Source organism: Monopterus albus, unplaced genomic scaffold, assembly GCF_001952655.1.
Source record: "Monopterus albus unplaced genomic scaffold, M_albus_1.0 scaffold56.1, whole genome shotgun sequence".
NCBI lineage: Eukaryota > Metazoa > Chordata > Actinopteri > Synbranchiformes > Synbranchidae > Monopterus > Monopterus albus.
In genome coordinates, this window is record NW_018127936.1 from 2,730,210 (window position 1) to 2,742,697 (window position 12,488).

At 38.8% G+C, this 12,488-nt stretch overlaps 1 protein-coding gene across 3 annotated transcripts; it reads right to left on the reverse strand.

Annotated features, from left to right (window-relative positions):
• Positions 1-2,132: 2,132 nt before the first annotated feature.
• ewsr1b (EWS RNA-binding protein 1b) lies at positions 2,133-11,580 on the reverse strand. 3 transcript variants are annotated; one of them, XM_020602494.1, is made up of 15 exons: positions 11,405-11,580; positions 10,886-10,922; positions 10,425-10,476; positions 10,011-10,152; positions 8,564-8,768; positions 8,203-8,456; positions 7,926-8,085; positions 4,696-4,733; positions 4,108-4,137; positions 3,885-4,000; positions 3,678-3,807; positions 3,456-3,566; positions 3,139-3,265; positions 2,694-3,050; positions 2,133-2,484 (listed from the first exon to the last, which is right to left on the reverse strand). In XM_020602494.1, exons 1-15 carry the CDS (start codon positions 11,418-11,420, stop codon positions 2,448-2,450), a joined length of 1,812 nt encoding a protein of 603 aa, XP_020458150.1. In that variant the 5' UTR covers positions 11,421-11,580; the 3' UTR covers positions 2,133-2,447. The 3 variants fall into 3 exon arrangements, with proteins under 3 accessions (XP_020458150.1, XP_020458149.1, XP_020458147.1); XM_020602493.1 differs by having other exon boundaries at positions 8,203-8,462; positions 10,011-10,149; positions 11,405-11,579; XM_020602491.1 differs by having other exon boundaries at positions 8,203-8,462; positions 11,405-11,578.
• Between the last annotated feature and the right edge of the window lie 908 nt (positions 11,581-12,488).

Consider the following 12,488-nt stretch of genomic DNA (forward strand, 5'->3'; position numbering starts at 1 on the left):
AGTTCTTATCTCTTCCTCATACATGCGGATATACCTGTAATTTATGTTCAAAAGCTTCTGACTGCACTTTTAACATGCTTTTCCACCATCTCACTTCCCCTTTAAAACCATAAGCTCTCCTCCAATGAAACGGCTCATGTGCTCTTTAATGTGTGATTGTTTGAATTTAAGCAAAGTCCACCTCCAAGAAGGAGGGCTTGGTTTTATTTAAAGAGTGATGTGTCTGTTTAAGAAAGACAGAAAGCAAACGAAAGAAAGAAAGGAAGGGAGGGGGCAGTTGAGAAAAATAGAGAGAGAAGGTGGGGGGTTGATGAGATCATTTTCTCGGCTGGGATGAATCAGCTCTTCTGTCAGTAGAGAAAGAAAGGAAGAATTCAACAGTCTATAAATCCACACGAGTAAAAGGCCACAGCAAATGAGAAGCACTTCAAGATGTCAGCTGTGACTAGGCTGCCCTGAGGGAAAAGTAAAAGAAAGGGACACGATTGCTATATCTCATCAAAATATTGTTTCGTAATGAGCCGTCAGTGATTTATGAGCAACAAAAAGTAGTTCATTCTTGGTTTCTCCCTTCCACAGGGAGGCCAGAGGTCGGGATCAGAAACGGCACAGCAGTCCTGTTCTGAATCATGTTCAAGAGGCCTAATCTTTGTGCTCTGAGAGGAGGTCATGCTGTGTTTTCTGTAGGCAGAAATATGCAGTGTTAACCCAAAAGGTGTATGAAAAGAAAACAGAGATGTGACATGGTCTTAACAGCCATGGTTGACAGATGCTTGTTAATACTGTTTATTTCGTTATATTACACAGCCTTATGTTGGTTTACTGTTCACTTGCCCCTTGCATGGGGATATGTACATGCACATTGAGAACTGATGTACCAGAGTCAAACTCCTTGTATGTCCGACACACCTGGCCAATAAAGCAGACTGAGATGTTAAATATACACCAAGGCTTGACATCTGTGATTAATGACACTTAATGAAACATGAATGCCTTATAAGGAAATAATGCACAATTTAACAAAGAAAGCAATGAAACCCAAACTTGAATAGTACTCTGGCAAGGAGACAAATATTAGAGACATTGGTGGTATCTAAACCAATGTTTTTTGTATTTTACAATTGCATTGCAAAAGAAACAGCAAATTATGGAGGGAATTAAGTACGTCATTACCACATTGTTCCAATTCAACCATAATTAAATCTAAAACATTTTAAGCTCTGTATCCACCTCCTGTGTGGTCAAGTCAGTCACTTCAGCATTGTGTGCACAAGACTACAAAGCTCCAGCATAGCCAATGACTCAGAGCTGCAGCAAGTTTCAGTCTAAGCTGCACCCCCTACTGGCAAGACAAGAAACAGGAGCAGCCATTTAGACATGCTCCATCCACACAGAAAAAAATACAGTAAAAGAAAAATCAAAACAAGGGGAAAAAAAAAAAAAGAAAAAAAAAGCACTGCCCTGTGTCTAAGAAAATGGCAACCAAATGATGCATTCAAAACATATTCAAGTGCTCTTAAGGACATGGTCACACGAATTCAGTAATAATTAGCAAGTCCTTTACTTTGTGTATGGAAACCCAAAGAAAAATGTAGCAACTTTTCTTGAGGCAGTCTTGTGCTAAATGGGTCCTACACTTCAGCCTGCAGGGAGATAACCCGCGAAACATCATGCCAGATCAGAGGAATATGGCTTTAACAAAGACCAAGATTCATCTGAGGCAGAATAAGTAACTGACCAAGTTGGATTAATGTGACGGGCTTAATCATCTCTACAGACAAAAATCAATATGTGGCGCATGAAGCTGCAGTTCCTCTACACTATGTATAACATTTACAACCTTGGACTTTTTCCCTGTTTTAAGAAACAACGAATCACTTTAGATGTGATTAGGAGTATCATTAGGTACATTCTACATTTTCTCGCTCTGGTATTTGAAGCTGTAATTAGCATATTTCCTACCTAACAAACATTCCTTTAAAGCTGCCATCGGACAAAACCCACAGTTGCAACAAAAACTCACTACTGTTGAACTTAAGTTTTCAGGGTTAACAACTCTGAGACTGCATTCATCTGTTATGGCTGATCCTGAATAACTTCATTTTGTAAAGTTGAGTAAAGCCAACAACTTATCAAATTGGTAAAATTTTATTTTCCAAACCTGTCATCATACAATTGACTTAAGGAAAAAATAGGGGTTAACAAATGAAAGTCACATTTTATAATACATCAAAACTAATCTGCATATTAAAAAAAACATGCACAATACAACATGCAGCAAAACTGTGAGTACACTAAAATGGAAAAAAGGAAAGCTGAATGAGTTGAATGAAACTGCACAGGATGTTTGGAAAGCAGTTCTATAACCATTGAAATATGGAATCATAAATTAAAAATTCTCATCTTAAAAAATGAATTTCCACAAGGAACAGTCTTTATGTTCCATTTCAGTAGGGTCGGTCTCTACGTTCCTGGCGATGGTCCCTGTGAAACAACAAAGACGACAAAAGTAGTAAATGACAAATCTTTGTAATGCCACATCTTTTCACACATCACTGACAACACTTCTGGTCACACATGGCTACGTGTTTAAATGCCATCTAGATGTGATGTACTGTATATTGTAATGTATTACAATTCTAGTGAGCAGTTTTAGAATGACAATGGAGTAACAGTTTGAGTGTTAAGCTTACCTCATATCCATCTTACCACCCGGTGGACCCATTCCTCTTCCACCTCTGCCACCCATCCGGTCCATGGGTGGTCCTCCACGGCCGGCCCCACGGAACCCTCCCCTATCCATTCCACCACGCCCTCTGAATCCACCACGGTCTCCTCCCCAGCCTCCACGGAAACCTCCAGGACCACCTGGGCCTCCAGCTCCCGCCGGTCCGCCACGGTCCATGCCTCTGCCTCCACGCATTCCCATTCCACCCCTGCCCCGGTCACCGCCAGAGGGAAAGGGAGGGCCACCGCCTAATCCTTCTGGTTTAGGAGCTTTGCACTGGTTACATTCCATTCTCCAAGCAAAGTTCTGGTTGCCGCAACCACTGGGAATGCACACCATTAAAAATTACAAATAAATGTTTGATATAAATTGTCATTCAAGAAAACGCTGGGCTACAGAGTAATACATACGGGTTAGGACACTCCCAGTCCCCAGCTCTCTGCTGCATGTTGCCTCCTGTGGGTCCACCTCTGCCCATACCACGTGGACCGCCTCGTGGACCGAACCCACCACGGTCTCCTCCACGGCCCATCATGCCTTTTAAGGTAAAAATATAGCAGCACTTTATAATCACTGTATCACATTTTCCCCCTCATTACTATTAGGCTTTTTGAGCAATATCACAGGAAAGACAGGTGGTTTTATGTTTTGGGCATCTAATAGAGTGCAGGAGAGTGTGAACACGCTCTTAAATAATTCAGCATTAATAAGTACTGTTAACATTTACCTCCACGACCCATCATGCCGTCTCGCATGGGCATACCACCTCTCATTCCACCCATCATGGGCTTTCGGCGTGCCATGGATACCTTGAGCCTTCGGCCCTGGAACTCCTTCCCTACAATTAAAGATCAACAATTTATAGTCTAATGCATTTGACAGGTGCTTTGAGATTTCCATCTTTCTACACATGATTCTCTTTAGGTCTGATGTGCACAATAAAACATACCATCAAAATGCTCCACAGCTGCTTTAGCACAGATTGGCTCCTCGTAGGACAGGGTTGCATCACCCTTGGGCTTTCCTGTGTCCTTGTCTGTGTATATGTTAATGGCAGGCTGGCCAAGTCTGCGGTTCATCTGGACACAGAATTCATTTTTGAGTTGTCATATAAGTTTTGCTTACACCAATATTCAGAGTGAAGAGCTGTTCTTACTCTAATTGGGCCAACATGTTTAAAGAACTCAGCCATTTCCTCCAGGTTAGCCTTCTCAGTCAACCCGGTGATGTAGATTGTACTATTCTCAGAGTCATCCTGCTCTTCAGGGCGTCCTGGAGAGATGATACTGAATATCCAGTCAAGCCGCAAATTTTCTTATTACTTCAAGCATATATGGAAACACCGTTAGGCATCGATAAGTCTATTGAGATCCACTCACCCACATCACGCTCGTCGCCAGCCATAGGTCCTGTAGTCCATCAGTTGAAAGGAAGAGAAAGGGTGAGAAGAGTCAGTGTGTGCAAATGAAGTTGAGTGCACATGAGTACTACAACAGATAATCCAGATACTCCCTTATAGACACAGTCAGCCATACTGGGAAGTTGAAAATGGCACCTTACGGTACATCGCAATTCCCTCAAGTGATGTAATGAATTCAAAATAGAACACCTCAGACCCTTTGGCAAGTAATTCTGTGCCATATGAAAAGCCTAAGAGCAGTGAGCAGTCCTCAAAAAAACCCAGGAATTCAGCTCATGAAATTTGTTAAAGGAGTAACACATTCCAGTGTAAATTTGTCATTAACCTGTCAAAAAGTCATTGTCAAACCATAAGCAGTGACTGAATTATACCATGTACCCCAGAGAAAATGGCCTCAGGCATTGACAAAAATTTCCCCCAATATTTTCAAATGTTCATGTAAATAAATTTTGCATACCACAATGTAAGGCATTAATACTCTGAGCAAATTTGCTTTAAAAGTTTAAGGCTTTGAAAGGACTAACCAGTGTAATACTCGTTAACTTACCACCAGGCTTACTGAAGCCACCTCTGTCTCCAGCGCCGCTATGGGGGAATAAATGGAGATATGAAGGCGATTTCCTTTTAACAGCCACTTCCATGGCTCGAACAAAGTGGCTTGATTGAGGGAGTAATCAAAACATTCTAACTAGCCCAACAGCACTAAAAAAAAAAAAAAAAAGAGAAGAAACAGAATAAAAGTAAAACAAGAAAATCGTGGGGATATGTGTATTAGCTATGTACTATCCCTTAGCTAGCTGAGTACAACTTCAGTGACAGTTTACACTAGTGGATACATTTGTGTAAAATACTTACGACTAACATTTTTACAGCCTTTGAAAATGTGACAAAACCCAAATATTGCTTACAGGAAGAAATATTTCAGATGCATTGATGGCATACATAGTTGTACCCCAAAACAAGCCACTAACCTAACATCATTTGTTCTAACAAAATGACAGCTGAATGAGATGTACAAAAAGAATGCATCTGAAATTTTACAACATGATCAGGTAATAAAATAAGAATACACAATTATAAATTGACAGACAAAATCAACACCAAAAAGAAAATTTTACAGTGTTTACCAGTGTTATGTTAAATTAAGAACAAAGACTTGGTCAACTAATACACCCATCATGCTTATAAAAGAACCACCATCCTCAGTTCTTGATAAAAGGCAGACCCCGAATCTTTAAGCTCCCTCTTGCTGCTTAAGCTGGCGGCTCTGTACTGAGTACAGATACGTTTTTAGAGAAAAGATGCTTTAAAATGGCTCTCACTGTTACCTGTACGGTATAAATGTGACAAAGCATGTTAAAAAAAAGAATGCGATCAAACATTTGTATTCCAAACCACAAAAGCAATTTAAAACATTTCAAATGACACAATGTGCCCCAGCCCCCCACCTCCCCCCCACACACAAATATACCTGTGCAAAGCTAACGTATGCTAAAATGAAAAATAAAAAAAAAAAAATTATATTTATATATTTGAATTTATTATTTAGGGCCGTATTTCTATTTATGCAGTTTTTTTTTTGTTTGTTTGTTTTAAACCCTACATGGTAACAAATTGCAGAGTTGCTCGAGTCCCATACTAGATAAAATTCATTGAAACATCTAAAAACTGCATTTCTGTGTGTATGTGTATTAAAACCATCATTTTGAAAGGTTTACACTGGTGACCCACAAAAGATGAAACTGCTGGCAAAAAAAAACTGTACATCTTTAAAAACATATCGTGAAATAAGAACTGATAATTAATACCATTTCTGACCAAAGCTGTTCTCTAAAGGTTTTTGTAAAAAGATCTCACCAAAACGAAGCCCGATAAATGAAAACGAACCATTGTAAGATGCACAATGACGAGTGCCTCCGTAATAGTTGACATATATGCTGATTCAGCAATGTTGTTATTCATCTTGTCAGATTTCACTTTCACAGTGCTGATAACCAGCCTAAACCAAAACAAATGTACAGTACAATCTCTGATCACCTTAATACCCCTGGCCTCTCTCTTGATAACCATTTTCAATTCCTTTTCAGCAAAGCTTAATATCAGTTCATCTGATTTGGGGTTAGGTCGAACCATTTCTGGCTACAGAAAACAGTGTGCATTAACAGGAAGAATTGTTCAAATGTCCAATCTGTATTGACAACAAATTTGACTGGAACTTTTAAGGGTACCAGAGTAACCATATTAAGGATCAGCACCATTGAGCTCTACGTTAAATATCACGTGAGATGCACATCTACAGAAGACGTACATTATACCAAATATAATGCCCTGAATGCCCGTGTTTGTAACCAGGCTAAGACTGAACCATAAAAAATCATCTAGCCCATAAAAATACCTAGAGCACAGCTAAAGTTAGTGACCAGTCTTAAAAATAAATCATGTTTTCCCATGTCTCGAAGGGGTGTGACACCACAAATACTGCCAGTACATGATGGCAGATAAAAACACCGAGGGTATTAGGCAATTTAGTTATCATTTATATTAAATTTACTCTTAATACGTTTCCCCCATAAAGTTTAGAATTTTCACTGATGAATTTTAGCTTGGATGGATATTGAAACACTGACCACAAAAGACATTCATGAGAGTCAAAACTTTCAGTACTGAGGACAGTGACAAATTTATTTTTGATGATCAATGTTGGGAGCTACAAGCAGAAAAGTGACGGAGAAACCTGAGAAAAGAGACAGTCCCTTATTTTCTTCATCACTCCGTAGTAATGAAATTTATTAGAGAAGCTTCATAATACCATTGTCTGCTATTTTTCTGACATTTTCTTTGGTGTATGGCCTCGAGCCAATATAGCCAGTGACAGTCTTGGAAAAACCAATCACAAACTGAAAACACCAGTGAACTCATTTTTAAATAAAAAGGGAAACAAACATGTCAAGAGAAAATGCAGACCCAGATACTGCATTTAGCACAAGCGTATTTAAAATGCAACAGAACGTACTGCCTGTACAGTACAGTGTCTTTATGAATGGTTTAAAAATCAGGGTTATGTTGTAAGCTCTTGCAGGGGGACACTAAATTTTGAGGACTCCTATATCACAATTGCTAAAATTCTGCAGAGTTTATTCAACTTCTAATTGCCTCCTTGTTGCATCAACTGTAAGCATGTCACCCACAGGGAATGATGCACCACAGTGAACAACTGATTTTAAAAAGCTTGTTGCTGAGACAGCGTTTTAACCCTCCTTAATGAACCCCTTATAATTTTGATAACATGTAGATGGTGTTCTTGCAATTTGATTCTATCATATTCTCACTCTCCAGTCATGAAATACGCAACTCAGTTATCCTAAAACTATTTGACATTGGTTCAAGGTAAAATGGTATTCTAAGATATACGCTATTAAGCCTAAATGTTTATGCACAGGTCTCTGATCAAAATTATCTTAGATAAAAAAGAAAGAAAAACATTTTCTTACCTTTGGCCAAATGAGGCAGGGCTGAAAGAAACTAAGGATAGCTACAATTGTTGCCAATCTTGCATGTACTCCACCTTCCATCATGAGGCATTGTTTATCAGCACTGACTACTGATAAATCATGAGTTATATTATTTTATAAGAGAATATGGTTTTATAAACTACAGGTACATTACTGGATCATCCCAATTTTATCTGGTGGTGATTCGTCTCAGCCCTGCCCCAAATGGCCACGGCACCTGTAGAGTAAAAATGTACATGAGGTTAAATGCTAAGGAAGGACTTACCCCATGCCACGGCCCATGCCTCCACGACCCCGATGCATCATTCCACCTCGATCAAAGCCATCCCTGCCAGGGCCCCTGCTATCCCCTCCCCCTGGGTACCTTCCAGACTCAGAGCCAGAGTAACCAGAACCTCCAACCTGGCCATCCTGTCTGTAATTACCTACAAAAGAAGAACACAAATGCAACACATAACCATAAAGGTATGTTCACAATAGCATTAAACTCAACTATGTAGATTAGAAAACAGCATTTTAGCAAGGACAAAAGTGAAGCTTACTGTAATGGTTGGACTGGCTGTAACTGGGTGGTCCACCTTGCTGACCATACTGGCTGGCTGAAGGCTGCCCATAGGAACCAGCACCCTGAGGAGGGTATGCAGGAGGAGCCTGTTGCTGCTGCTGGGTTTGTGCCTGGTAGCCCTGCTGCTGGCCATAGCTTGCCTGCTGGGCCTGGTAACCAGGCTGTTGCTGGCCATATCCTGCTGGCTGGGAGTAGCTGCTTTGACTGTAACTGGCCGGCTGGCTGTTGGCACTGTAACTGAGAGACAGAGCAAACCAATAAATGGATAGTAAGTAATTAGTTAAAAAAAAAAAAGTTCTTTTATAATTCACTTATGCTCCTAGCCTAAAAGTACATGCCTCTGGGGTGCAGTGGGAGCAGCCTGTTGGCCATAACCAGGGTAGGCAGACTGGGCAGTATACCCTGGCTGAGAACTGTAGGACTGGGAAGCAGCCGGAGCAGCAGCAGCAGCAGCAGCAGGAGTACTGTCGTAACCACTGGTTCCATATGCCTGGGCTGACTGTGAGTAGCTATGAGTGGTAGACTGGGCAGTAGGGTAACCAGCTGCAGAAAACATGACGACAAAACATTGTGGGTTTTTTTTTTTTTTTATGCAAGTGGACATGGACACTGATAAAGAAACTTTAGTGAAGTGCATCATTTCAATTCAAAGTGTCAAATTAAGAAAACCACAACCGATATCTGAAGCTTCAAATATCACTGATGATAGTCCTTCATGAAGTACTTCATTAAATTAAGAGTTCTGAAGCTAAACTGGGTAGATTATGCAATACAAGAGAATCATTGAGAAATATGTTAACTTTATATCTAGACTTTTTGGGACACATTATTTTACTGTCATATAATGCATAATAACATTACTTTTAGTGAAGCACTTCTGAACAAGGGTACTGCAGATTTAACAACACAGACTTCATGGACTTAAAAGCACACTACACTAAAACTGCTGAAATCAGCCAGATATTGCAGTACTTTGTCCCCAGTCTTTAAAGGGCCACTCTAAGTTTTAAAAGACACAAAGCCTTGGTGGCATTTATTTTTGAATAGCACTTCACAACAACCAACAGACGGATCCAAGTAACTCACATCTAAAAAATAAACTATATAAACACAACAAATAAAAACACAAAGAACAAGTGACAAAGCATACGTGTTCAACTGGGGGAACTATAAACCAGTTTAAATAAACAAGTTCTTAATTCAGATTTTTTTTTTTTTTTTTTTTTTTTTTACACCTAGTTTTTGGGATTTCTAATAAGCCTCGACTAGATGACCTAAGTGCTCTGGGGTGTTTGCGGGTGGTTAAGAGCTAGATGAAATAAGAAGGGGTGAGACAGTTTAAAGCCTTAAAAACAAACAATTTTAAAATTGATCCAAAAACAAAGAGCCAATGAATGGAATATAAAATAGGAGTGATGTTGTCTTGGCTTGACATGTGAGTTAGCAGCTCATAGGCAGATAAAAATATCATCTGTGTAGCAGTGATAGACGAGATTGTGCTTCTCTGCTATTGACCCTAAAAAAAACTGGGCCAGGAATTGAAAAACTCCTGCTAGCTAAATAGGACTTGAACCAATTGAGAGGTGTGCCCTGACTACCCTGAGCAAGGCGAGAAATTAGGACAGCATAATCCAGTGTCAAAGGCTGCAGTAAGGCCCACAAGAACCAGTTAAAAAAAATAAATAAATAAAAAGATTTTTGTGACGTGGCTCATTTAGTAGTGTTTGACCCCGCCAGATCTCCAACACATCAAAATAACTCAAACGTCCTGTTTTAATCACCAACCTGATGCTGGCTGTCCATAAGAGGACCCATACTGTTGCTGCTGTTGAGGGTAGGCCCCAGCAGCAGCAGGTGCTGCCTGGGTATAACTGCTGTCAGCAGCAGGTTGGGCATATGATCCATAATTCTGTTGACCATAGCTCTGCTGGGGGGAAAAAAAGTCACACTTTAATGTTTTCCCAACTAGTAAGTTACCTTTTTCTGGTCATCAGTAATGTCTGGATTAAAGACCTAAATCAACTTTCCATTGCTAGTTCACCCCTCTTAAATGTTGCAAGCTCACTATGTATTCCAATTTAGCACCATACATTTGAACAAACACGTACAATCTTTTAATATATTCAGTTAAAATCTAAGTTCTCAGATCCAGCACAAATCATTTCACAATTAAAAAACTACCTCCATGTTAAATCTCACCTGTGCAGACTGACCATAACTCTGTGAGGGCTGGGCAGCATATGAGGCATACCTGTAAATACAAATCAAAATTTTAACTACCAGAATATATAGGGTCCATTTTAGACCCAAACACATTACGCACTTTTTAAAAAAAAGAGTGTTAATCAGGGTTAGATTTATGAAATAGTAATACTTCATAGCTTTATTTGTTTTTCTCAAGTGGCATTTATTTACTTTATTCACAAGAGTTCACAAACCTAAATGATTGGCAATGTTTTTTTTATTCAAATTCTTAAACGGAAAAGTAGCTAACAAAACAGTCGGATAGTAAAATGCAAAATATTTCACTCTGAAATGTAGTATAAAGTGCCAAAAAACGTAAATACTCAATTATTTACTCATGTTGAAAGCTCATTAAAAAAAAAAAAAAAAAGTTATGTTCAATCGCGTTAGTAATTGAGTTAATTGAATACTCTTACCCCTGCTGAGCACTGGTCTGGCTGTAGGAGCTGTAATCTGTAACAAAACAGGTAAAAAGTTTAGTTATTTTACCCTGAGAAAACGACGGAACGCTGATGTTAGAACAACACATTGTTTGCGCGCCAGGACCACGCTACGCTTAGCCGCGGTTAGGTCGCCATTGAACCATCCCAAATCAATTGAGCCGGTTATTAAACATCACAATACCTCAAAGCGAAATGTGTGTAGAAATTACTGGCATATAAATTTAATAAACAACTCTGGCAAAAATAGGTCATCTGGCGTCCATTGTCAACCTCACTATTCCGAAGTTATCTGGTAAAAATGCCGCAATGACTTGAGGCCTAGTGCATAACAGGCGTTTGCGAATGGTTATCGATATTCGATGAAATATAACGCAAAAAGGTAGATTATGTCAACATAAACTGTTGAAAAACAAAAACATCCACTTAATAATATAAATTAAATAACATTAAAAAAAGAACTCGGTATAAAAAAATTGGCAATTCTTAACTCACCCGGAGCAGTCGCCATTTTAGCGAGCGTATGTGAAACTGGACAGAGATGGCTATGTGCGAGGTGTACTCCCCACAGCAACCACAAACTCTCGCGAGATATGTCGTCGTCTTCTTCTATTGAAGTTTATTGGTGGTTGACAAACAACAAATTACTGCATTGCATAACCAACTGGTAAGAAGTGTGATTCAAAAGCAATTGGCCAAAAGGCTGGTCTCTCGCAAGATATAAATCTTCTCTCCCTTTTTGTTTTGAACTTTATTGAAACAATCATTTAAACACTACAGTACAACACACAAAATTCATAAAATACTGTGAAATTACAAAAAAATTAAGGTTGACGGTTTCAAAACCTAAAATTCAATGTAAATAAAGCACAAGAAATTAAAAGCAACAAAAGAGGAAAAGTAATTCAGTACACAAAAATAAACAAAACTAAACATCAAAATCCAATTACAAAACAAAAATAAATATAAAAGTACAAAAATTAAATTAAACAATATCATATGAAAAAAGTAAACAAAAAAATAATGAGCCAAGCATGAGATATATAGATAAACAAATGTCAGAACAACAAGCTAAAAATAAAGACACACATGCTAATAGGGGTTTTATTTTATTTTTAAATCAAATACCGGAAGATAGTAATACCTTATTAAAACTGACACTGGTTGCAAGAATTGTGTATTTACTGCATGTATGCGTGATGTTTGGTGTTATAGAGTGAAATGTGTGAACACAGCGGAATGGCTCTGATATTGTATGGAAAACATGGCACCCATTTTCTCCAAAGAAAGTTGTGAGGTACAGGTCCACAACCCCGACACACATTTATAAATTTTTTTGCTTCATTATTATCCCCATAGTTACTAGGTAAACATCTGACTGGCTTATGTCAGCACTGTCAGACTGTGGAATCAGTAGCTCATGTATGTCAGTGTCAAAAGTATGCAACTGCAAGAGAACCATCAGAGAGACATTTTAGAAATCAAGGAGTTGAAGAAATCAACATGAACATGTTTTAGCTTATTTAAAAGAAACTGGATTAATTATTAGAATATATATTGTTTGTGTTTTTGTTTTTTT

What these genes read in the sequence shown, in the direction of transcription:
- ewsr1b (XM_020602491.1), bottom strand. An exon ending in CAGCCAGTCCAACCATTACA is followed by an intron (nt 8,086 to 8,202) that starts GTAAGCTTCACT and finishes CTTCTTTTGTAG; the next exon opens with GTAATTACAGACAGGATGGC. An exon ending in AGCTGTGGAGCATTTTGATG is followed by an intron (nt 3,567 to 3,677) that starts GTATGTTTTATT and finishes CTTTAATTGTAG; the next exon opens with GGAAGGAGTTCCAGGGCCGA.